Source organism: Nerophis lumbriciformis, linkage group LG10 (assembly GCF_033978685.3).
Source record: "Nerophis lumbriciformis linkage group LG10, RoL_Nlum_v2.1, whole genome shotgun sequence".
Taxonomy (NCBI): domain Eukaryota; kingdom Metazoa; phylum Chordata; class Actinopteri; order Syngnathiformes; family Syngnathidae; genus Nerophis; species Nerophis lumbriciformis.
Window position 1 is genome coordinate 9,030,001 of NC_084557.2, and position 26,839 is coordinate 9,056,839.

At 39.3% G+C, this 26,839-nt stretch overlaps 2 protein-coding genes and 1 long non-coding RNA gene across 3 annotated transcripts in view; all 3 read right to left on the bottom strand.

Moving 5' to 3' along the window:
- Window positions 1-847, bottom strand: part of LOC133612680 (tyrosine-protein kinase CSK-like) — a 40,172-nt gene extending 39,325 nt beyond the window's left edge. Inside the window, exon 1 of the mRNA XM_061970308.2 lies at window positions 515-847. The gene's annotated coding sequence lies outside the window, so the exon portion shown is untranslated. The remainder of the gene's footprint in view (window positions 1-514) is intronic.
- A 1,236-nt stretch (window positions 848-2,083) lies between these two features.
- On the bottom strand, window positions 2,084-15,562 carry edc3 (enhancer of mRNA decapping 3 homolog (S. cerevisiae)). The gene is made up of 7 exons (XM_061970306.1): window positions 15,399-15,562; window positions 12,165-12,330; window positions 11,872-12,089; window positions 11,452-11,796; window positions 7,792-7,945; window positions 5,595-5,812; window positions 2,084-3,985 (listed from the first exon to the last, which is right to left on the bottom strand). Exons 2-7 carry the CDS (start codon window positions 12,326-12,328, stop codon window positions 3,651-3,653), a joined length of 1,434 nt encoding a protein of 477 aa, XP_061826290.1. The 5' UTR covers window positions 12,329-12,330; window positions 15,399-15,562; the 3' UTR covers window positions 2,084-3,650.
- A 4,545-nt stretch (window positions 15,563-20,107) lies between these two features.
- The window catches only part of LOC133612676 (uncharacterized), a 194,085-nt gene continuing 187,353 nt past the window's right edge, over window positions 20,108-26,839 (bottom strand). Inside the window, exon 3 of the long non-coding RNA XR_009816137.2 lies at window positions 20,108-20,199. This is a non-coding gene — a long non-coding RNA (uncharacterized lncRNA). The remainder of the gene's footprint in view (window positions 20,200-26,839) is intronic.

The following is a 26,839-nucleotide window of genomic DNA, read 5'->3' on the forward strand; positions in this document are numbered from 1 at the left end:
CGATTTTAAATAAAAATGATCTAAAACGGGTGAAGTTAAATGGAAAATAACTTTATAGTATAATCACTGGATACATATAACAATTTAATTAAAAAAAAATATTTTTACATTTTTTTTCTTTCCATGATGGCAGGTGAGGCCCCGCCTCACCTGCCTCTAGTGACTGCACGTCACTGCAAAGTAGTATTTGGTGGCTGTCATGAAGTCTGCATGATTAGTTGTTGTTGTTGTAATTTGTGTGTGAAATTAATGCGCTGCCGTGTTCCTAAAATGAGCAAATTACGGAAATATTACTTGCATTACATACTTCATGTAAATAAAACGTTGATGGAGGCTTTTGGATGGTTTAGCGCTTTATAGGTGGAATAGAGGGACTCTCATTGGATCCATTGTTAGCTGACTTTCGCCTGTGTTTATTTACTATTTAAACTGCATAAAAAACAAAAACATTTGTGTTTTTGTCTTATAAAAAAGCATAGTTCCCCTTTAATAATGCTTTAAAATCAACATTTACCTGAATGCAGGTCAAGGTGTTTACTGCCCACAATCCATGTTCATCTGGGCGACACAAGACAAATTCCAATCTTCGAACAAAAATGAACAAATAACCGTCAGTAGAAGCCCAAAATCTCACGTCCTGACAAGAAAGTGTCACAGGTGTTCCCAACGTTCACATGCCAACGAACCAGTCGTTAGTTTGTGCGTAGACTTGTATTGGTAAAATAAACGAAAAAAGAAAACAATAAAAAACGAATAAAATCGAAACTAAAAAGACTTGGAAACGTGGTGAGAAGCTAGCAGGCTAAAGGCTGTACGGTGACTTGTAAAAGACTAGTTTAGTTCAACAAGGTGTCTTGCAAGTGTCACGCCCCCATCAGTAGAGCCCGCCTTGAAAAATAATGCGCATGCCCAATAACGACAAAGGAATACGTCAGTCAGCCATATTGGAACAGGCAAAACTTTGCACAGTCACACACACACACACACAAAAACCATATTCGATGCTGTACAGCAGGAGTCTCCAAACGTTTAGACTCGGGGGCCACAATAGGTTTAAAAAAATAAAATAAAAAAATTATATATATATATATATATTTATACTTATATATTATATTAGTTTTTCTTATACTTTCTGATCTCTCTCTGTGTCCACTACTTGCTGTACATATCCTACCAAGTCAGACCTACACTGTTTCAATGTCCATTTCTCTGATGATGCAATTGTTGATGACTGAAGTGTTGATACCAACTAAACCTAACCCCCCCCCCCCTCCATATCCCACACCCCGGATTGTAAATAATTCAATATATATACTCTGATGATTATCTTGTGTGATGACTGTATTATGAAAATAGTATATATCTGTATCATGAATCAATTTAAGTGGACCCCGACTTAAACAAGTTGAAAAACGTATTCGGGTGTTACCATTTAGTGGTCAATTGTACGGAATATGTACTTCACTGTGCAATCTACTAATTCAAGTTTCAATCAATCAATATATAAGTATATATATATATATACATACACACACACAAACATATATACATATATACACACACACACACATATATATATATACATACATACATATACTGTACATACATATATATGTATACATCCATATATATATATACACATACATACATACTGTACATATATACACACATACATATATATACACACATATATGCATATATATCTCTATATATAGATATAGAGATGTATATTTAGACACATAGAGATAAATCTATATATATATATATATATATAAAATAAATATAAAAAATATTTTATTGAAATACCACCCAAAATGAACCAGTGTTCAATGCAGACATTCTCCATCCAGATAATTTGCTCTTAATTTAAGAGCACCAGTAAAAAAATGTAACAAAAAATTAGCTTATGACAGATGTTTGTTTTTAATGCAAGTTCACAAATGCAGATCAGCAGCATTATGTATAAAAATGTTTAGCAATGATGTCATACACATGCTATCCTTGTGAATAGATGCCTCATTCAGTGTTTAGTTAAACAAAAAACGTTAATTCTTGTCAATCTGTAGACAAAAAAAACCTTGAATAATACAAGACTTTCTTTAATGGCAATCTCTTTTGGACCACCACAAATCACCACTGAAGATGTTACTCAGTGTAAAACATGTAAACATTACTAGTCAGCTTCACCTCTGCCCACCAAACCATTGGTGTTAAATAAAAAATAACACAATGGGGAAATAACCAGGCTGCACTCACAGCAGCAGGATTGAGATTCACAGTCCACTGACAGCTAAAGGTAATGCCACTCACAAAGATTCATCATCATTAACACCAACTGACGTTTTCAAGGCAGACTTGTTTAAGAAAGATGTAACGCAACCCACCTGACCTGTGGAATGTTGAAAAAAGAATTATGACGCAACTACTTGCATTACTTCTCCTGTTACACTTAAGTCCATGTATGGGGGAAAAAAAACATGTGTCATAATACACTAAAAGGTATTACCTAAATGAAAGTGAAATCAAAATCATGAAAGTGTTTGTGTGCACAAGACAGAGCTCAAAATGTATTGAAACAAACTCAGTCCTGGACAACTAACAAAGGCCTCATTAAAAGATGAGCCTAGTTCTATCTATCCTCCAACAAGGCCTCAAAGGCAGCACTATTAGTTATGTTGTTTAGACTTGACTCCTATTTCACGATATGGACTCTGGCTTCAGAGTGAAATAATCTCTCGTGTACTAAAGTCTAGACTTCAAAAGTAAAACAACCTTGGTAATTGCTAGAGCTAAAAAAATGCAACTCAGCTTCTGAACATATGATTTTCAATAAAATCAATCCCAACTGGTTATGTAGAAACTTCAAAACAAACCTTTGTGAGATTAAACTATGAGATTTATCTATTTAATGACAAACTGCCAGTATTAGACATGTTGGAATGCATTCTGCGTTTAAAAATGTGAATCACTGAAAAATGGCGAACTAAATAAAACAGTCACGGCTTTTCAACGTATACTTTCTTCCCCACTTTCTGTTTTTTCCTTGTCAGGAAGCGCCACGGCGAGTCAATGGCACTCATTTTAAAAAAAATCTGAGGAGAAATGAAACAAGCAAGAGGTTATGCATGCTGAAGCCCTTTACAGTCTAACGCACCAACGAAAACTGGTCTTATATGGTCATGTATATAGATTAGCTGCCTTAGTTTTTGTTTTAATTAAATAACTGTTGTTCGATCACTAGAAGTCCTTGAATGGCGTTCATATCACAACATTCAAGTCTGGGATTGTCCTACAATATTGAACGCTACATTATATAAACAAGTCATTCAGGTTGTACTTTTAAATAACCTCTTTATCCAAATACTATGTAGATACAATACTATCATTATCTACATCATTACTGCAGCTTATAACGGTGTTATCAAAAAGGAATACCCATTTGTGTGGTGTCCTCTCCCAATATAACGCATGTAGCAGTGAGGAACTAATGCATTAAACCATGATCCTCTATAAAGTACGAGGGAGAGGTCACATTCACGTGTTGAAATGTCAGTAACTTACTTTATGGATCGACTGCGAAACACTTGAAGCTCAAAAATATAAGGCTTTGACACAGTCCGGGACGGTAAAATGTTCAATGATCAGTCCAATTATGCTGAGTGCAGAGGGATGACAAATTTGCACCCAAAAGGGGAATGGTATTTGATTCCAACTTCCTGAAAGACCTGACGGGGGATACCTATGTCACACAGGTAGACACTACCAGCCCCCTCTCCTAAGGGAAGGGGAAGGCAAAGGGAGAGGGACCATTTGGCCTCCACTGCCTGTCCTTGTCCACTAACAGGAGGATCTAAGCTGAGTACTGGTGCACGGTTCTGGTTAGCCCAATCGGCAGCGGCTCTGTACCAAGGCTGATCCATCAGGAATGTGTTCTCGTGGCAGTCAAGGCAGTCGATGATTAGATCCACCGGCGTGTCCGGCAGGTCTGTGCAATCATAAAAGTAAATATTGTAAAACCCCTAACTGCAGATTGGCCTTTTGGGCATTCAAGCAAATTATCAATCATTTCACCAGGTGGTCATATGTGTGCACAGTAGTGTTGTCCCAATACCAATATTTTGGTACCGGTACCAAAATTATTTTGATTCTTTGATACTTTTCTAAATAAAGGCGACCACAAAAAATGGCATTATTGGCTTTAATTTAACAAAAGATCTGAGGGTACATTAAACATATGTTTATTATTGCAAGTTTGTCCTTAAATAAAATAGTGAACATCTAGACAATTTGTCTTAGTAGTAAGTAACCAAAATCACCAAAATGATTCCCGGGCGCGGCCACCGCTGCTGCCCACTGCTCCCCTCACCTCCCAGGGGGTGATCAAGGGTGATGGGTCAAATGCAGAGAATAATCTCGCCACACCTAGTGTGTGTGTGACAATCATTGGTACTTTAACTTTAACTTAAACAAACAAAGGCTTCTAATTTAGTCTGCTGACATATGCAGTAACATATTGTGTCATTTATCTACCTATTATTTTATCCAAATTATTAAGGACAAGTGGTAGAAAATTAATTAATAATCTACTTGTTCATTTACTATTAATATATGCTTACTTTCTCTTTCAACATGTTCTATATACCGTATTTTTCGGACTATAAGTCGCAGTTTTTTTCATAGTTTGGCCGGGCTCCAGTGCGATTTATAAATGTTTTTTTCCTTATTTATTATTCATTTTCGGCAGGTGCGACTTATACTCCGGTGCGACTTATACTCCGAAAAATACGGTACACTTCTGTTAAAATGTAATAATCACTTATTCATCTGTTGTTTGGATGTTTTATATTAGTTTTGGATGATACCACAAATTTGGGAATCGATCCGATACCAAGTCATTACAGGATCATAGATTGGTCATATTCAAAGTCCTCTTGTGTCCAGGGACATATGTCCTGAGTTTATAAACATAATATGGATTTTTTTTAAACGAAAGAAGATGTTGTGATGCCAAAAAATATCGACGTAATCATAGTATCAACTAGATACGTTCCTGTACTTGGTATCATTACAGTGGATGTCAGGTGTAGATCCACCCATGGCGTTTGTTTACATTGTGACGCCGGTGAGCTACGGTGTGTAGTGAAGCATGTTTAGCTATTCCTCGTCCTACAGGGATGATACTTGTAAGAAACATACTTCATTTGTCGCCATGTAGACGAGGATTAGTGATTTAGAAGCAGTCATGTCTTAAAGCACCTCTGTGTTTCAATGTTATAACTTCACCTTTATCTTTAGTGTTTAAGCCAAAATGCGTCTGTTTTCCCTTTTCTGTCTACACACTGTGTCTGCTTGTAAGTACTCTGTGATTGTGCGTTGCCGAACATGCTCCTATGCTCGTAAACCAGCAATGATACGACGTGACGACGACCACAGGGGCGCGGCGGACCGGTACTTTTCAGAGGCGGTATAGTACCAAATATGATTCATTAGTATCGCGGTACTATACTAATACCGGTATACCATACAACCCTAGTGCACAGTGACGTAATATTTACAATCAAGTACATCCAAATTCTAACTTGCACTCCGCTTACCTTTGATATTTGACACTTGTTTCCCCCCAGTCTTATTGAAGAGAGTGAGCTCGCAGGTGACTGGGTCCACCATCTTGACAAAGTTAGGAAGGAACAGGACGACCTCGACTTCGTGGTTTGCCAGGTGACGACCACAGCTGATGCCCTGAGCGCCCTGAACGTGTGGGCCACACAGCAGAGCCACTGTGGGACGTTGGTGTAAATTCTTTGGAGTGAACCTGGAAGAACCAAAAGAGAAATGTAGACAATTTGTGTCACGTCACAGCCAACTTATCTAAAGGACAGTTTCAAACGATCTAAAGCTGTGAACCACACTACGGAATATTTTTGAAATCCTGCCTACATTTCAATGTCTACAATAGGAGTCTCTAACCTTTTTTCTTCTAGGAGCTAATTTTACAAAGCCACTCCATTTTTTAACATAGGAAAACAAACAAAAAGGTAATAGGCTTGTTTTGCAAGAGCATTAAAGGGGAACATTATCACCAGACCTATGTAAGCGTCAATATATACCTTGATGTTGCAGAAAAAAAGACCATATATTTTTTTAACCGATTTCCGAACTCTAAATGGGTGAATTTTAGCGAATTAAACGCCTTTCGATTATTCGCTCTCGGAGCGATGACGTCACATTGTGACGTCACATCGGGAAGCAATCCACCATTTTCTCAAACACATTACAAACACCGAGTCAAATCAGCTGTTATTTTCCGTTTTTTCGACTGTTTTCCGTACCTTGGAGACATCATGCCTCGTCGGTGTGTTGTCGGAGGGTTTAAAAACACGAACAGGGACGGATTCAAGTTGCACCAGTGGCCCAAAGATGCGAAAGTGGCAAGAAATTAGACGTTTGTTCCGCACACTTTACCGACGAAAGCTATGCTACGACAGAGATGGCAAGAATGTGTGGATATCCTGCGACAGTCATAGCAGATGCATTTCCAACGATAAAGTCAAAGAAATCTGCGAGCGGATGAGGGTATGTCTACAGAATATATTCATTGATGAAAACTGGGCTGTCTGCACTCTCAAAGTGCATGTTGTTGCCAAATGTATTTCATATGCTGTAAACCTAGTTCATAGTTGTTAGTTTCCTTTAATGCCAAACAAACACATACCAATCGTTGGTTAGAAGGCGATCGCCGAATTCGTCCTCGCTTTCTCCCGTGTCCCTGGCTGTCGTGTCGTTTTCGTCGGTTTCTCTTGCATACGGTTCAAACCGATATGGCTCAATAGCTTCAGTTTCTTCTTCAATTTCGTTTTCGCTACCTGCCTCCACACTACAACCATCCGTTTCAATACATGCGTAATCTGTTGAATCGCTTAAGCCGCTGAAATCCGAGTCTGAATCCGAGCTAATGTCGCTATACCTTGCTGTTCTATCCGCCTTGTTTGTTTGTATTGGCATCACTGTGTGACGTCACAGGAAAATGGACGGGTGTATATAACGATGGTTAAAATCAGGCACTTTGAAGCTTTTTTTAGGGATATTGCATGATGGGTAAAAATTTGAAAAAAACTTCGAAAAATAAAATAAGCCACTGGGAACTGATTTTTAATGGTTTTAACCCTTCTGAAATTGTGATAATGTTCCCCTTTAACAAAATGTTGGTATCAACAACTTATATTTTAAACTAAAATATCCTTTTTTTTGACCAAGAGAAAGGATTTTGTGTTTTATTTCTATGACTGGCAACATTGAAATTGTACTTTACTTAAGAAGCAGATTTCTACTCAACAGTGAGGGCATTGTCTTTATGCTGTTTTCTGGTAATGGGTTATTATATAGTATGTCTTAATTGAACAATTATAAAAATACAAGGAGTTTAAAGGAGTCATATTATGATATTTCGGTCTATGTTTAAAGCCCTTTCTTGTAGTCTACATAACATGTAATGGTGGTTCTTTGGTCAACATTTTGCATAGGTTATGTTTTACAGACCATCTTCAAACTGCTTTATGACAGTCTCTTCAGGATGCGCCATTTTGTGGGTGGCCTTATTTACGTGGCTCACCTTCGACAGCGTCTTCACCCCGTAGTAAAATAAAGCCTTAATTTAGAAAAGTATTGAAATAATTTTAGTACCGCTCCCAAAATATTGGTATCGGGACAACACTAGTACGTATAGTTTCTAACCCTGACAAATCAGAGGTCGGAATGGATTGTGTTCTCACAGTAAAATAGAAGTATGCCTACCTGTTTGGCCCACCAAGCAACGTGAGGGCCATCTGACTAGCACACACTCCAGTCATTTCAAGTCGCCGCTCCAACGTGAGGCCATGACGCTCCGCGACTAACAGCAGACGCTTGTGCAGATCGTATAATATACTGGGTACCACAAGTCCAGAGTCTGTTTGGAACAAAAAAAAAAACATAAATCAATAACTATTTTATTAGTCTTACTAAATTTTCACTGTTCTTTTTATCCATATTTTTAACATTGTTTCTTCCTCTGTTTTAACATTGCACATAAAACAATTTTAACCTATTTGCTCATTGATATTGTAACACTATCAACCATTTTTGGTGAAAAGTATGTGATCGGCCCCTGCCAATTAATGCCTCTCAAAGCCAATCACATTTGACTGACACCTCATGTACATTTGGTCACTCGACTGACACTTTGTGGCAAATAAACGTTTTTTTTTTTTGAGTATCTCAAGTACAATCACTGGAGCACGGGGGTAAACATGTTTCTCACAGTAAGAGCAAGCCAGGAACAGACATGCTAATCGCTAAGCCAGCTTGAAACAACACAAATAAGTGAATACCGGTAAATAAGAAGTCGAGATTTTCATTTTCATGTTTACAAATTCAGGATATAATTCCTTAGACACAGGAGGACTTAAAGGGCAAATCCCAAATTATTTCAATGAGTAGTAAATAGTAGTTTTTACTTTGGTTTAGGTATCGTCGACAATAGCGATGTAACAATATTAAGATTTCATATCAGGGTTACTGTCACCAAATTCATCCCGTTTGTCATTATTATCGCTGTATGTTGAATGTGTTCAAAAAGTCACTTAAATAAATACACCAACTGTTAGAAAGCAGATTTTGTGTTTCTTATGCTTCATTGATAAGAGTTCTGGCGAGCGTTGTGGCATCCTACTCTGTTTAAACGCACCGTAAAAACACCTCTGTGTAATATAATTTTGATTTAAAACGCTAAAACTAACAGTTGAGGGTTTTGCCGCGGTTATTTCTTAAACCGTTTGTCGTTATATCCCTAGTGTACAGTATTATTGACTTTTATGTAATCATACAATTGTATGTAATAAAAGAAAACATATCTAGTTCAAATATTGTGTTGATATCGCTCCATTGTTAACAGCACCTGCCGTAAGTACAGAATATTCCAAAATTCTTCGTTAAAACATGTGATCGGTAACAGCTAATTTCACTCATGGAAGATCAGTATTGGAATCGGCAGCATAAAATCCTGATCGGAACATTCTTAGTAAAATATATGTTATGAATGAATGATCACAAATAGAAACGAACAAGTGGTAGAATTAAATAAGCTCTGCTTCTTTCTACTCCTTTTTGGACATGTTGAATTAATACCATAAAGTTCCTTAATGTAACTCATGTCTGAATACAATAGGAAAGGTAGATATTAGTTTTTTACATTAAGGTATCGATCTATATACAGCACATAAAATATTTAACCGTACTACTTGGACTACTACTCATTTTTGTCATGGTGAAAAGAACTTACCAGAGCAGTATTCTGATAGTAGTTTTTACTTTTGTTTAGGTATCGTCGACAATAGCGATGTAACAATATTAAGATTTCATATCAGGGTTACTGTCACCAAAATTATCACAGTTATTATTATCGCTGTATGTTGAATGTGTTCAAAAAGTACTTTTACACACTGTAGTGGTTTGACCAGATATTTTTTAAATCACTTAAATAAATACACCAACTGTGAGAAAGCATACTATTTTGCAGAGTTTGTGTTTCTTATGCTTCACTGATAAGAGTTCTGGCGAGCATTGTGGCGTCCTACTCTGTTCAGCAGTCTTTGAACGCACCGTATAAACACCTCTGTGTAATATAATTTTGATTTAAAACGCTAAAACTAACAGTTGAGAGTTTTGCCGCGGGTATCTGTTAACCGTTTGTCGTTATATCCCTAGTGTACAGTACTATTGACTTTTATGTAATCATACAAATAATAATTAGTAATGTGAAGTGAAGTGAATTATATAGCGCTTTTCTCTAGTGACTCAAAGCGCTTTACATAGTGAAACCAATATCTAAGTTACATTTAAACCAGTGTGGGTGGCACTGGGAGCAGGTGGGTAAAGTGTCTTGCCCAAGGACACAACAGCAGTGACTAGGATGGCGGAAGTGGGGATCGAACCTGCAACTCTCAAATTGCTGGCACGGCCGCTCTACCAACCGAGCTATACCGCCCCAATGGTTATAAAAGAAAAATAACTAGTTTAAATATTGTGTTGATATTGTTCCATTGTTATCAGCACTTGCCGTAAGTACAGAATATTCCAAAATTCTTCGTTAAAACATGTGATCGGTAACGGCTAATTTCACTCATGGAGGATCAGTATTGGAATCGGCAGCATAAAGCCCTGATCGGAACACCCGTAGTAAAATAAATGGTGTAAATAAAATATGTGGTGTAAATGAATGCTCAATAAAAGATATGAACAAGTGGTAGAATTAAATAAGCTCTGCTTCTGTTGAATTAACACCGTAAAGTTCCTTAATGTAACTACCGTATTTTCCGCACCATTAGCCGCACCTAAAAACCACAAATTTACTCAAAAGCTGACAGTGCGGCTTTTAACCCGGTGCGCTTTATATATGGATAAATATTAAGATTCATTTTCATAAAGTTTTGATCTCGCAACTTAGGTAAACAGCCGCCATCTTTTTTCCCGGTAGAACAGGAAGCGCTTCTTCTTCTACGCAAGCAACCGCCAAGGTAAGCACCCGCCCCCATAGAACAGGGAGCGCTTCTTCTTCTACTGTAAGCAACCACCCGCCCCCGGAAGAAGAAGAAAAAACGCGCGGATATCACCGTACGTTTCATTTCCTGTTTACATCTGTAAAGACCACAAAATGGCTCCTACTAAGCGACAAGGATCTGGTTCATGAAAAGACGCAATCTCTCCATCCGCACACGGATTACTACCGTATTTCACAGCAACTGATATTCCTGTGAACCGCACTGTGGAACGGGAGCACGTACGGTGAATATTCGCACCACAGGGAATGAGAAGTCATCCTTCACTGTGGTTCTAGCTTGCCATGCTAACTTCCACCCATGGTGATATTCAAAAGGAAGACCTTGCCAAAAGAGACCTTTCCAGCCGGCGTCATCATAAAAGCTAACTCGAAGGGATGGATGAAGAAAAGATGAGCGAGTGGTTAAGGTAAGTTTAAGTTTACGCGAAGAGGCCGGGTGGCTTTTTTCACGCAGCTCTGTCCATGTTGATATACGTATGTTTGTGATTGCACATTTGCGTACATTTTGGGAGTGAACAGAGTTGTTAGAACGCTGGTTTTTAATATATTATTAAAGTTTGACTGACCTATCTGACTGTTTTTTTGACATTCCTTTAGCGCAGTTAGATGCGGCTTACAACACGGGGCGGCTTATTGGTGGACAAAGTTTTGAAATATGCCGTTCATTGAAGGCGCGGCTTTTAACCCAGGGCGCCTTATGATGCGGAAAATACGGTAATGTCTGAATACAATAGGGAAGGCAGATTTTAATTTATTACATTATGGTATCGATCTATATACATAAAATATATGTAGTACTGTACATATATATACTACTCGGACTGCTAGTCATTTTGGTCATGGTGAAAAGAACGTACCAGTGCAGTATTCTTTGGCCCCTGGCTGTGGTACTGTGATCTGTCTGTACACTACAGGTTTGCCCTCCAGAATGTTCTCATCGTGGCGGTACCGTGAGGGCGTTTGCTCTTGAGGCGTCCCACGCGATCTAGCCCCATTGCGACGCTCTGATGTGTCGATCTCTGAAAAAACTGCCGCTTTGTCAAAAAGGGCCAAGTTTCCTTCAAAATCAAAGTCTGTGTCCAGGCCGTCATCTATTCCGTCGCCAAAACACTCGTCGTCCCTTTGCTTCATCTGACTGCTACCGTTTTTCACTCCGTTCTTCTTTGGGGTGACTTGGTTTGCACCTCGACTGCTAGATGACCCTGAAAAAGTGAACACATAAGGCCAATGTTAATACTTTACAATGACACGCTTTACTACTGATTGTCCAAACTTACAGGAGTTGTGTCTTCGTCTAAAGCCCTTGGGGACCTCCAGGTGGCGGTCTCCATAGCTTTTTGAAAAGCTTTGTGGAGAATTCACTGTATCTACAGTTCGAGGGTCACCTTTTGGAACTGCAACTGGATTACTTTTTGAATTAGTGGACACTGATGAGCTGGTCTGGGCATTTCCATTTCTGATATCCAAGATCTTTAAATCCTTAATGTCAATGGCACTGTAGGGGAAATTTGGCAAATAGTATATCATTTAGTCCCAAGTAAAATAGTTCAAAAGTGACGCCAGGCTGTACCTGAATGTAACTTCTGGAACAGGACACTTGACTCCATTGTGAAAAGGTTGTCTGAGGGATATTGTTTGGCAAGACTGGTCCACTGATGACACCTCTCCCTGATATACTCCCAATGTTGGGCCACAGTTTATTGACACCAAACTACCCAGCCAATCCGCAGCCATGCCTGTAAACATTGACAAACTATTTTCAGATTTACACGGAGGACAATGAAACCGTGCGTTGGGCAGCACTTCGCAAGGTCAACGACAAGAAGTCTAGATTTTCATTTTCATGTTTACAAATTCAGGATATAATTCCTTAGACGGTCTAGCTCCATCCTATCTTGCTGATTGTATAGTACAGGGGTCGGCAACCCAAAATGTTGAAAGAGCCATATTGGACCAAAAATACAAAAACAAATCTGTCTGGAGCCGCAAAAAATTAAAAGCCATATTACATACAGATAGTGTGTCATGAGACATAAATTGAATTAAGAGGACTTAAAGGAAACTAAATGACCTCAAATATAGCTACAAATGAGGCATAACGATGCAATATGTACATATAGCTAGCCTAAAGAGCATGTTAGCATCGATTAGCTTGCAGTCATGCAGTGACCAAATATGTCTGATTAGCACTCCACACAAGTCAATAACATCAACGAAACTCACCTTTGGGCATTCATGCACAACGTTAAAAGTTTGGTGGACAAAATGAGACAGAAAAAGAAGTGGCAAAAAACACGTCCCCGAAAGTCGGAGAAAGTTGTACATCAATCAATCAATCAATCTTTATTTATATAGCCCTAAATCACAAGTGTCTCAAAGGGCTGCACAAGCCACGACGACATCCTCGGTACAAAGCCCACATACATGTAAACAAACTACGGTGAGTTCAAGGACCGCCAAAATTAGTAGGACAAAACGGCGCTCGCCAAATACTCGAATCAGTGAAGCATGTTTAATATAAACAGTGTGCTTTATAACAATTAGGGAGGTTTGTGTCATGTTTGTCCTCCTACAGAAACCATATTAAAACAAAAAATATATTTTTCCCCCTCATCTTTTTCCATTTTTCAGACATTTTTGAAAAAGCTCCAGAGAGCCACCAGGGCGGCGCTAAAGAGCCGCATGCGGCTCTAGAGCCGCGGGTTGCCGACCCCTGGTATAGTACCATATGTCCCGACAAGAAATGTGCGTTCAAAGAACTCCGGCTTATTAGTGATTCCCAGAGCCCAAAAAAAGTCTGCGGGCTATATAGCGTTTTTTATTCGGGCTCCAGTACTCTGGAATGCCCTCCCGGTAACAGTTAGAGATGCTACCTCAGTAGAAGCATTTAAGTCCCATCTTAAAACTCATTTGTATACTCTAGCCCAGTGGTTCTCAATCTTTTTTCAGTGATGTACACCCTGTGAAAATGTTTTTAATTCAAGTACACCCTGATCAGAGCAAAGCATTTTTGGTTGAAAAAAAGAGATAAAGAAGTAAATTACAGCACTATGTCATCAGTTTCTGATTTATTAAATTGTATAACAGTGCAAAATGTTGCTCATTTGTAGTGGTCTTTCTTGAACTATTTAGAAAAAAAGATACAAAAATTATTAAAAACTTGTTGAAAAATAAACAAGTGATTCAATTATAAATAAAGATTTCTACACATAGAAGTAATCACCAACTTGATTCTGATTAAAGTGCCCTCTTTGGGGATTGTAATAGAGATCCATCTGGATTCATGAACTTAATTCTAAACATTTCTTCACAAAAAAAATAAATCTTTAACATCAATATTTATGGAACATGACCACAAAAAATCTAGCTGTCAACACTGAATATTGCATTGTAATGAATGGAATAGCCTACTTGATTTGATGTTCAGTTTATGAACTTACATTCATATTTTGTTGAAGTATTATTCAATAAATATATTTATAAAGGATTTTTGAATTGTTGCTATTTTTAGAATATTTAAAAAAAATCTCACGTACCCCTTGGCATACCTTCAAGTACCCCCATTTGAGAACCACTGCTCTAGCCTTTATATAGACGCCCCTTTTAGACCAGTTGATCTGCCGTTTCTTTTCTGCTCTGCCCCCTCTCCTTCGTGGAAGGGAGGGCACAGGTTCGGTGGCCATGGATGAAGCGCTGGCTGTCCAAAGTCGGGACCCGGGGTGGACCGCTCGTCTGTGCATCAGTTGGGGACGTCTCTCTGCGCTGCTGACCTGTCTCCGCTCGGGATGGTCTCCTGCTGGCCCCACTATGGACTGGACTCTCCCTATTATGTTAGATCCACTATGGACTGGACTCTCACAATATTATGCTAGATCCACTCGACGTCCATTGCACCGGTCGCCCGGGGAGGGGGATCCCCACATCTGCGGTGCCCTCCAAGGTTTCTCATTCCCCCATTGGGTTGAGTTTTTCCTTGCCCTGATGTGGGATCTGAGCCGAGGATGTCGTTGTGGCTTGTGCAGCCCTTTGAGACACTCGTGATTTAAGGCTTTATAAGTAAACATTGATTGATTGATAGACACGGGAGGACTTAAAGGGCAAACCCCAAATGATTTAAATGAATAGTAGATCGTAGTTTTTACTTTTGTTTAGGTATCGTCGACAATAGCGATGTAACAATATTAAGATTTCATATCAGGGTATATATTATGGCTGTATGTTGAATGTGTTCAAAAAGTACTTAAACACACTACATACACCAACTGTTAGAAAGCATACTATTTTGCAGATTTTGTGTTTCTTAGAGAGAATGGATGGATGGATGCTTGACTGATAAGAGTTCTGGCGAGCGTTGTGGCGTCCTACTCTGTTCAGCAGTCTTTGAACGCACCGTAGAAACACCTCTGTGTAATATAATTTTGATTTAAAACGCTAAAACTAACAGTTGAGAGTTTTGCCGCGGTTATTTTTTAAACCGTGTGTCGTTATATCCTTAGTGTACAGTACTATTGACTTTTATGTTATCATACAATTGTATGTAATAAAAGAAAAAAATAACTAGTTTAAATATTGTGTTGATATTGTTCCATTGTTAACAGCACTTGCCGTAAGTACAGAATATTCCAAAATTCTTAGTTAAAACATGTGATGGGTAACAGCTAATTTCACATTTTAAAGTAATGTTACTTAACGCGAACTCCACCATGTTTGGCGCACGGCTAAGCCGCTAGCAGCTATCGTTAGCTCCAGCTATCAAGCTCAGTGCGGCGAAGAGTCCGCTATCGCCATGAATTAAACAACATACCTTGTTGAGAGTACCACGAATCGTATTCTTATCACGAAAACACACAGTTAGGTTCTTTTAAGTGTTAGCTTCCTCCGCCACTACTTGAATGGCTCGACAATGCTGCTGCTAGCGTCTGGCTGATCACTTCCGCAGTGTTGCCGACTCCTCAGTAAGGAAAGCAGCTATTGGCTGTCCCAAAAGTCGCTAGAACTCGCTAGATGGTGTAAAAAAGTAGAAATGGGGAAATAAGGACAATAATTATTACATATCCAATTATTCCTAAAGTTTTCATTTTCATTTATTTTAGGCAATGACATTAAAAAAAGTAGAAGGTAGACAACACATAACAATATAAAATAATATAATACAAAAGGTAATGTAGATTAGAATATAGTAGAGTTTTATTGTCATTATTACAGTGAACTGGTTCAAAGAACAACGAAATTGGAGCAGATCCCCTAAGGTGCATACACAATAATATAGTAATATAAATAAAAATAAGATATATATCTATATATATATGTATATATCCACATACATTCACATATCCATACATATGCATATATATACATATACACAAGCATATAAATATATACACATAGACGTATATATACACATATATATATATATACACATACATATACATACACATATATATACACACATGTATATATATATATACATACACATACACATATATATACACACATGTATATATATATATATATACATACACACATATATACATATAGACACATACATATATATATACATATACATATACATACATACATCCATCCATCCATTTTCTACCACTTGTCCCTTTTTTGGGGGTCGCGGGGGGTGCTGAAGCCTATCTCCGCTGCATTCGGGCAGAAGGCGGGGTACACCCTGGACAAGTCGCCACCTCATCACAGGGCCAACACAGATAGACAGACAACACACGTCAAAAGTGGTAAAGGAATGGCTAAATCAGGTTAGAATCAAATCAAATCAAATCAACTTTATTTATAAAGCACACTTAAAATTTACCACAGGGGTAGCCAAAGTGCTGTACAATGAACAGGTTAAAAGATAAAACGAGTACCGAGCAAACACAACACAACACAAACAGAACACGATAAAAAATAAATAATTAAAATAGAATAAATAAAAACATAAAAACATAAAAACAGGTTCACAGCAGGTGTATTATGGGGCGCCATTGCAGGATGGATATCACTCAGTGTTAAAAGCCATGGAATAAAAGTATGTTTTTAAGAGAGATTTAAAAACAGGAAGAGAGGAGGCTTGTCTAACACTCAGGGGTAGGTCGTTCCAGAGCTTGGGAGCAGAATGAAGGCTTTAGAATGGCCTTCCCAAAGTCCGGACTTAAACGTGTGGACAATGCTGAAGAAACAAGTCCATGTCAGAAAACGAACAAATTTAGCTGAACTGCACCAATTTTGTCAAGAGGAGTGGTCAACAATTCAAGCAGAAACTTGTGGATGGCTACCAAAAGCGCCTTATTGCAGTGAAACTTGCCAAGGGAAATGTAAGCAAATATTAACAAATATTAACCAAACTTCATGAATGTTTTTTGTGACCAACAAGTATGTGCTCCAGTCACTCTATCACAAAAAAATAAGAGTTGTAGAAATGATTGGGAACTCAAGACAGCCATGACGTTATGTTCTTTACAAGTGTATGTAAACCTTTGACCACCACAGTATGTAATGAAGATGCGAATCATTTATTTTTGCAATGTTCATCCATCCAAATTTCTACCACTTGTCCCTATCGGGTGATACTGTATAATTGTTTTGTGAAGAGATCAGAGGATGGCTGAAAGACAAAAGGTACAGAGAGTCCCCATTTACTACAGAAGAGATAACATTTGGTATATTTATGAAAGATAGCAACCTATGAGTATTAATATTATAATGTTGCAAGCTCTTTTTTTGTGTCCATAAAAGTTGTTTTCTCAAAGTGACAGCCAAATTCTCCCATTGGATACCTTATTTGAAATTATTAATACAATGTTGGAAAATTATAAAAGTAGAACAGCCTTTGAATAGTTATCTCTACAGGAGGAATTTAAGTTATTTTAGATAAGCCCACAATTGTTTTTTATTTGTCCATTTACTTATTTTTTTTAAAATCGTTTTGTATTGTCTGTACTTTTCTTTCTTCAACATTTTTTGTTTGAATAATGAGGTTAATTACTAGTCCTTGTGCAGCGTTTCTAATAGTGAAGTGTATTGAAGGTGCTTTAAGTTGTTTAAATGTTGTCAATGTATGCTGTTTGTGTTCAATTGTGCAATTTTAAAACATGCAATACATTAAAACCTCCCTAGATGGCGCCACCGCCCCATTTGAATCATGCATTGCGATGGACGCTGGAGGAGAGACGTTTAAAGTCGTGGGAAAGATTAAAAAAAAAAAACAGCTTAAAAATACTCAATACGACTAGAACTACTAATGAACTTTAAATTAAAATCTATTTGCTCTGCCTAGGCTGCCCTTTAAAATTGACTTTGAGACAACGTTGCAGAATAGTTGTATTTGTAAATTGTTGGTGTCTAACGTTGGATCCACGTTGTTGGTTGGGAAATGACCACATTTCAATGGTCACAACCTGACATTGAATAAACGTTGTCTCAACTTTGTATTTGTGTTAGTGTTGTCCCGATACCAATATTTTGGTACTGGTAATACAATTATTTCAATACTTTTCGGTACTTTTCTAAATAAAGGGGATCACAAAAAATGGCATTATTGGCTTTATTTTAACAAAATATCTTACGGTCAGGGGCGCCGCTAGGGATTTTGGGCCCCATGAAAAGAATCTTTACAGGGCCCCCAACACAGTGTCATTATTTTTTCTGTATTATAATTTCATCTTCATTAGGGGCCTCTCTGGGCCCCCCTCCATCATGGGCCCCTAGAATCCGTCTCCTTTACCCCCCCTTTTCGGTGCCCCTGCTTACGGTATATTGAACATATGTTTCTTATTGCAAGTTTGTCCTTAAATAAAATAGTGAACATACAAGACAACTTGTCTTTTAGTAGTAAGTAAACAAATAAAGGCTCCTAATTTAGCTGCTGACGTATGCAGTAACATATTGTGTCATTTATCAATATATTATTTTGTCAACATTATTAAGGACAAGTGGTAGAAAATGAATTATTAATCTACTTGTTCATTTACTGTTAATATCTGATTATTTTCTCTATCAACATGTTCTATCTACACTTCTGTTAAAATGTAATAATCACTTATTCTTCTGTTGTTTGGATACTTTACATTAGTTTTGGGTGATACAACACATTTAGGTATCAATCCGATACCAAGTCGTTACAGGCTCATACATTGGTCATTTTCAAAGTCCTCGTGTCCATAATATCAATTTAAAAAAACCGAAAGAACATGTGATGCCAAAAAATATCGACGTAATCATAGTAGTAGCGCTACTGTACTTGGTATCATTACAGTGGATGTCAGGTGTAGATCCACCCATGGCATTTGTTTACATTGTGACGCCGGTGAGCTATTGTATCCTACGGTGTGTAGTGAAGCATGTTTAGCTATTCCTCGTCCTGCAGGGATGATACTTGTAAGAAACTCACTTTATTTGTCGCCATGGAGGCGAGGATTAGTGATTTAGAAGTAGCTAAAACACTGCAGACTGTGGCTGGATGTTAGCCGCCAGCTAGCTAGCCATGTCTTAAAGCACCCTCTTCCTGAGGGCGTTTCAGTGTTATAACTTCACCTTTATCTTTACTTTTTAAGACAAAATGCGTCCGTTCTCCCTTTTCTGTCTACACACTGTGTCTGCTTGTAAGTACTCTGTGATTGTGCGCTGCCGAACATGCTCCTCTGCTCGTAAAACCAGCAATGTCACGATGTGACGACGACGGGGGCTTGGGGGGGGTGGGGACCGGTACTTTTTAGAGGTGGTATAGTACCGAAAATGATTAATTAGTATCGCGGTACTATACTAATAGTATACCGTACAACCCTAATTTGTGTTGTAGAATATTGGTTGGAAAAAGAACAAAATTCAACGGTCAAATCAAGGTCAGAACCTAACATTGATTGAATGTTGTCAAAAACCAACGTTAGGCTTGAGTTGCTCAATGTCAGGACTTAATTCAACAAGTTGTCAGTGTTGTTTTAATGTGTTGTGCCTGCTGGGACGGCTCCCCCCAAAGAAGATCCAAAAGTTCCCCAAAAAGCACCAAAAAGCGGCGCAGAAGCCACAAAAGTGTCATTCTTATTGTGCAGACCCAATCCAGCCACTTGTAACAATTTAGACCATTCTTGGGACTGCTTACTTTACTTTAGTTATTGCCTTTTAAACTGCTTATTAAATATTCATACTCAATAAAGATCAGCTTAGAATGCACTTTATTTTGACTGCTTAAAAGGATGCTTATTGAATATTCATAGCCAGTTCAGTTTTAGTTTGGTTCTGCATAAAGCCATGAAGTTGCACCGCTTGATGGATTGTACTGTGCTTCAACATAGGTGTATTATTATGGTGTGTGTATAAGGTAAGACATATTATCTGGCGTTTTGTTTCACAATATTATGCAAAAGCAACTTTTCTTACCTTCTGGTACCTGCTGATCTGTATTTGGGATCTGCATAAGTCCTGAAAATGTGCACACGTCCGCCTTTTCTTCAATGCCTTTTCTTAGCGGCACTTGCCTTTTGTTTATCTTTGGTTTAAACGTTACATACCTTTTTACCTGCACGCTGCCTCCTGCTGTCATCTGCATGTTGTGATCACGACAAACCATGTTCCCGACATCCACGAAGCAACTAGGCTGCCACCTATTGATATGAAAGAGTATTACCATATTTTTCGGACTATGAGGCACACTTAAAATCTTTTCATTTTCTCAAAAATCCACAGTGCGCCTTATAACCCGGTGCGCCTAATGTACGGAATAGTTCTGGTTGTGATTACCAACTTCGAAGCTATTTTATTTGGCACATGGTGAAATGATAAGTGTGACCAGTAGATGGCAGTCACACATAAGAGATACGTGTAGACCAGCGATCCTCAACAGGCGGACCGCGGTCCATGTCCGGACCCAGCGACGTGTCCGTCCGGACCCAGCACGAATTATAGTAAAAAAAAATTAAAAAAAAAAAAAAGAAGTTTTTTTTATTATTATAATTATAATTATTATAAAAAAATATAATAATTGTATTTATCTGTGAGTTATCGCTAGCGCAAGTCAACGTTCTTTGTTGTTTTTAGTCAAATATCTCCACGTTTCGTTTACACTTCTCGTGTCTCACTCACTCCGTCTCTCTCTCTCTCTCTCTCTCTCTCAGAGAGAGAAAGAGAGAGAGACGGAGTGAGAGCGAGAGAACGCCACTCTGATTGGCTAATTCCGGGGTATGGGTTGTCATCTCTTTCACAACGACGCGCTGATAGGCTGTTACCACCTGGGTCATGTGCACAGTGCATGGAACCTTTCGCTGCAGGCACACAGTTGTCTCGTATCGCTACTTCGCTAACTGTTCACTTGTCAGTCACTGAATGTGAATCAAATCACAATGGCATGCTCCAAGTTGGCTCAGGCTGGTAAAAGAAAGGTGGACAGGGAAAACCGACGTTTCAAGGAAGAATGGACAGAGCAATATGTTTTCATCCTACCTACTGCAAGTACCAGACCAATGTGTCTACTATGCAACACTACTGTTGCTCTGGTGAAAAGTGAAAATCTGAAACGTCACTATCTGAAAGAGCACCGCGAATTTGAAGAGACATTTCCTCATGATTCAGAGCTAAGAAAAAAAGAAATCACGAGGCTGAAAAAGCCATATGAAACATCAAGCAAGATTTTTGTTAAATCTATGACACAACAACAAATAGCAACAGAGCAGTGACGTGCGGTGAGGTTGATGGCTGGTGAGGCACTGACTTCATCACAGTCAGATTTACAAACATATGAACCCTAAAGAGTATCTTATTCACCATTTGATTGGCAGCAGTTAACGGGTTATGTTTAAAAGCTCATACCAGCATTCTTCCCTGCTTGGCACTCAGCATCAAGGGTTGGAATTGGGGGTTAAATCACCAAAAATGATTCCCGGGCGCAGCGCCGCTGCTGCCCACTGCTCCCCTCACCTCCCAGGGGGTGATCAAGGGATGGGTCAAATGCAGAGGACACATTTTTTTCAAAGTTCTTATTTATTTTTGTTTCAAAGAAAATATTTCATGTATTTTATTGGATATTTATTTTATTTTTGTTAATTTTAAGAAAATGTTAAACTACCTACCTACTGCTATTATATAAGCTTGACCGATAATAAACGGACCCAGCCTGTTTCAAAAAACCATTTGTGGACCTTCAAGATTTGTACTTGAGGACCCCTGGTGTAGACTGCAATATGACGCCAGGAAACAACACCAAAACTTTAAATGTTCCATTGAAAATAAAGAACATTACACACGGCGCTCAAAAATCTGTCAAATTGTTTTAGTATGAATTTGAAGCCGCACCGCTTGATGGATTGTCGGCCCATTACGGCTACCATAGCCAGAGATACAAGTGTTACTATGGTGTGTGTGTGTATAAGGACCGCAAAATGGCACCCATTAGCAGACATATTATCTGGCGTTTTGTTTCACAATATTATGCGAAACCAACTTTTCTTACCTTCTGGGACCTGCTGATGTGTATTTGAGATCTGCATAAATCCTGAAAATTTGCGCACGCCCGCCACTGTAGTCCGTGTCGATGCTGTAGTTGATAAGCTTCTTCTTTTTCACTATCTTCTTGTTACCCTCCGCTGTTGCCATTTCTAATATAAAGTAGTGCAAAGTTCTTACTTATATCTGTCAGTAAACTCGCCATGAAAGCGCTAAAACATACCGGTGTAGTGAGTTTACATTATTCACCCAAGGAACTTTAGTTATTAGAGAGTTCCGGTTGGACGTTTTTTCACGGGACACATTTCCGGCCTTGTTGTTGCACTAGTGAGCCACGGATGAGGAGATGCTGCTCCGTTATTGATTGAAGTAAAGTCTGAATGTCATTAAAACAGTTAGCGCCATCTTTTGACACTTCTTCCACTCCCGTCCTTGCACGCTACACCGCTACAACAAAGATGGCGGGGAGAAGACACTGTCGAAGGTGAGCCACGTATTAAAAGACCGCCCACAAAACAACGCATCTTGAAGCGACTGTCAGAAAGCGACTTGAAGATGATCTGTAAAACATCATCTATGCCAGTGGTCCCCAACCTTTTTGTAACTGCGGACCGGTCAACGCTTGAAAATTTGTCCCACGGACCGGGAGGGGTGGGGGGTGGGTATGTTATTTTAATTAATTATTTTTTTTGTCATAAAAAAATAAAATCATGTGTGCTTACGGACTGTATCCCTGCAGACTGTATTGATCTATGTTGATATATAATGTAGGAACCAGAAATATTTATAACAGAAAGAAACAACCATTTTGTGCAAATGAGTGTAAATGGGGGAGGGAGGTTTTTTGGGTTGGTGCACTCAGGGGCGCCGCTAGGGATTTTGGGCCCCATGGAAATAATCTTTACAGGGCCCCCAACACAGTGTCATTATTTTTTCTGTATTATAATTTCATCATCATTAGGGGCCTCTCTGGGCCCCCCTCCATCATGGGCCCCTAGAATCCGTCTCCTTTACCCCCCCTTTTCGGCGCCCCTGGGTGCACTAATTGTAAGTGTATCTTGTGTTTTTTTATGTTGATTTAATTTAAAAAAAAAAAATCAGAATTTTATTTTTTTTATTTCTTGTGCGGCCCGGTACCAATCGATCCGCGGCCCGGTGGTTGGGGACCACTGATCTTTGCAACATTTCGACCAAAGAACCACCATCACATGTTGTATAAACCACAAGGAAGTCTTTTACATTTAGAAAAAAAAAAAAATAATATAACCCCTTTAATGCGCCTTATAATCCGGTGCTCTTTTTGTATGAAAATAGACCTGAATAGACCCGCTCATCGCCAGTGCGCTTTATAATCCGGTGCGCCCTACGGTCCTCTTATACTCTCCCTACTAGAGTGCCATTGACTTTTCCAGCAGAACTGTACTCCTTGCACTTTCTGACCAATAACTTAATCACCAGCAGACAATTTGGAATGTTGTGTTGTCAAACCAAAGCATAGATTGCTCCTCGGTCCTTGTAAATCCCCTGTGGTCTGCGGAACGTACGAGTACTCAGACCCCGGCAGTAAACGTGTAAGAACAAGCGCATCCATCACATCACACGCGTGTACACATGGCCCCCTTACACGGCACGATGAAGGCAAGAAACAAAAAACTGTGTGTGGAAGGCTGAAGAAAAAAAAAAGCGGATGGGGAGTTAGAGAAAAACGGGCGAGAGAGAGAAAATTGGGAGAATTGAGAGAAAAATATTGGGCGGGAGAAAAGCTGTGGTCCATGCTGGACCCCCAGAGGTCATCTGGCTCGTAAATCCTCAGCACATATTTAATCCCGCCAGAGGACAACCCACTGAGGGTTAAAGGATGCATACTTATTACTCACCTATCCACCGCTGGATTTGCTGCTGCCCCCCCTCAACTACCCACACTTTACTCCCACATACACACCAGACCCCCCCCCCATCCTCGACGCAGACTGCCGAAGCGACGGGCTATCAGAAAATCAGTGCAGGAATGCGACTCCTGACAGACACATCTCTCAGGGCCGCGGACCGAATATGTTCCCAATTAAGTGCATCTGATAAAGTGCGAGTGCGAGTGAAAGCCGAGGCGGGGGTGATCAATAGCACTTGACGCTTTTTGTCATGCAGCTTCGACTTTGACAGGCCGCCGTGTGATTCATCGCCGCAGATAATTGTCTGACCGCGTCTTCCTTGGTAGGTGTCGCTGAACTCCGCTGCCAGGTCCGCAGCGTGGCTTTGGGACGCTTTTTAATCCACGCTTTCTCTAAGCCAGTGGTTCTTAAAGGGGAACATTATCACCAGACCTATGTAAGCGTCAATATATACCTTGATGTTGCAGAAAAAAGACCATATATTTTTCTAACCGATTTCCGAACTCTAAATGGGTGAATTTTGGCGAATTAAACGCCTTTCTAATATTCGCTCTCGGAGCGATGACGTCACAATGTGGCGTCACATCGGGAAGCAATCCGCCATTTTCTCAAACACCGAGTCAAATCAGCTCTGTTATTTTCCGTTTTTTTCGACTGTTTTCCGTACCTTGGAGACATCATGCCTCGTCGGTGTGTTGTCGGAGGGTGTAACAACACCAACAGGGACGGATTCAAGTTGCACCAGTGGCCCAAAGATGCGAAAGTGGCAAGAAATTGGACGTTTGTTCCGCACACTTTACCGACGAAAGCTATGCTACGACAGAGATGGCACAAATATGCGGATATCCTGCGACACTCAAAGCAGATGCATTTCCAACGATAAGGTCAAAGAAATCTGCCGCTAGACCCCCATTGAATCTGCCGGAGTGTGTGAGCAATTCAGGGACAAAGGTCCTCGATAGCACGGCAAGCAATGGCGGCAGTTTGTTCCCGCAGACGAGCGAGCTAAACCCCCTATCGACCCTAGCTTCCCTGGCCTGCTGACATCAACTCCAAAACTGGACAGATCAGATTTCAGGAAAAGAGCGCGGATGGGGGTATGTCTACAGAATATATTAATTGATGAAAACTGGGCTGTCTGCACTCTCAAAGTGCATGTTGTTGCCAAATGTATTTCATATGCTGTAAACCTAGTTCATAGTTGTTAGTTTCCTTTAATGCCAAACAAACACATACCAATCGTTGGTTAGAAGGCGATCGCCGAATTCGTCCTCGCTTTCTCCCGTGTCGCTGGCTGTCGTGTCGTTTGTCGGTTTCGCTTGCATACGGTTCAAACCGATATGGCTCAATAGCTTCAGTTTCTTCTTCAATTTCGTTTTTGCTACCTGCCTCCACACTACAACCATCCGTTTCAATACATTCGTAATCTGTTGAATCGCTTAAGCCGCTGAAATCCGAGTCTGAATCAGAGCTAATGTCGCTATAGCTTGCTGTTCTATCCGCCATGTTTGTTTGTGTTGGCTTCACTATGTGACGTCACAGGAAAATGGACGGGTGTATATAACGATGTTTAAAATCAGGCACTTTGAAGCTTTTTTTTTAGGGATATTGCGTGATGGGTAAAATTTTGAAAAAAACTTCGAAAAATATAATAAGCCACTGGGATCTGATTTTTAATGGTTTTAACAATTCTGAAATTGTGATAATGTTCCCCTTTAACCTTGTTGGAGGTACCGAACCCCACCAGTTTCATATGCACATTCACCGAACCCTTCTTTAGTGAAAAATAAAATGTTTTTTTTTTTTCAAATTCAAGACAAAGTTATATGTTTTTGGTAACACTTTAGTATGGGGAACATATTCTAAGTAGCAAAGACTCAATTTAGAGTTTTTTGGACACTAGGGGAACATATTCTAAGTAACAAAGACTTAATTTAGAGTTATTTGGTTAGGGTTAGGGCCAGGGTTAGAGGGTTAGAGTTATAATAAGGCCATGCCGTTTAAAGCATTAATAAGTACTTAATAATGACTAGTTAAGAGCCAATATGTTACTAATTTGCATGTTAATAAGAAACTAATTAATGGTGAATATGTTCCCCATACTAAAGTGTTACCATGTTTTATTACTGGTGCACAAAATGAACCGTGCATGAACATCACCTTGTTCAAACAACAAAACCAACACAGTGCATAAACTCACAACAAATTACACACCTGCAAATCAGTCAGGTGTTGTCGTATCCGTAATACGCAGATAGGGAGAAGTTTTTATTTACACGATGAGTCGGGTGTGTTTTGACCTCCGCCAAACCCCTGAGGCCGACTTACCGAACCCCTAGGGTTCCATCGAACCCAGGTTAAGAACCACTGCCCTAGGGGTTCGGTGAGTCGGCGTCAGGGGTTCGGCGGAGCCTCCGCCACGGAGGTAAAGACACATCCGACTTATCGTGTAAATAAAAACTTCTCCCTATCAGCGTATTATGGATACCCCCAAACAATGTTCCCTCTAATTTTCCATCTGATTTGCAGGTTGTTTGATTGATCGATTGAAACTTTTACTAGCAGATTACAAAGGAAGAGAATACATTAATGAAACAGTACAGTTTACACAGTACAGTACATATTCCGTACAATTGACCACTAAATGGTAACACCCAAATAAGTTTTTCAACTTGTTTAAGTCGGGGTCCACGTTAATCAATTCATGGTAATGTGTGTAAGGTGTGTAATTTGTTGTGAGTTCATGCACGGTGTTGGTTTTGTTCTTTGAACAAGGTGATGTTCATGCACGGTTCATTTTGTGCACCAATAAAAAAAACATATGACTTTTTCTTGAATTTGAAAAAAACAAACATTTTATTTTTCACTAAAGAAGGGTTCGGTGAATGCGCATATGAAACTGGTGGGGTTTGGTACC

Coding starts and splice junctions, on each gene's coding strand:
- edc3 (XM_061970306.1), bottom strand. CDS start 12,328: ATGGCTGCGGATTGGCTGGGTAGTTTGGTGTCAATAAACTGTGGCCCA. Junction 11,797..11,871: donor TAGACGAAGACACAACTCCT/GTAAGTTTGGAC, acceptor TCACTTTTTCAG/GGTCATCTAGCAGTCGAGGT. Junction 7,946..11,451: donor GGCCAAAGAATACTGCACTG/GTACGTTCTTTT, acceptor TGTTCCAAACAG/ACTCTGGACTTGTGGTACCC.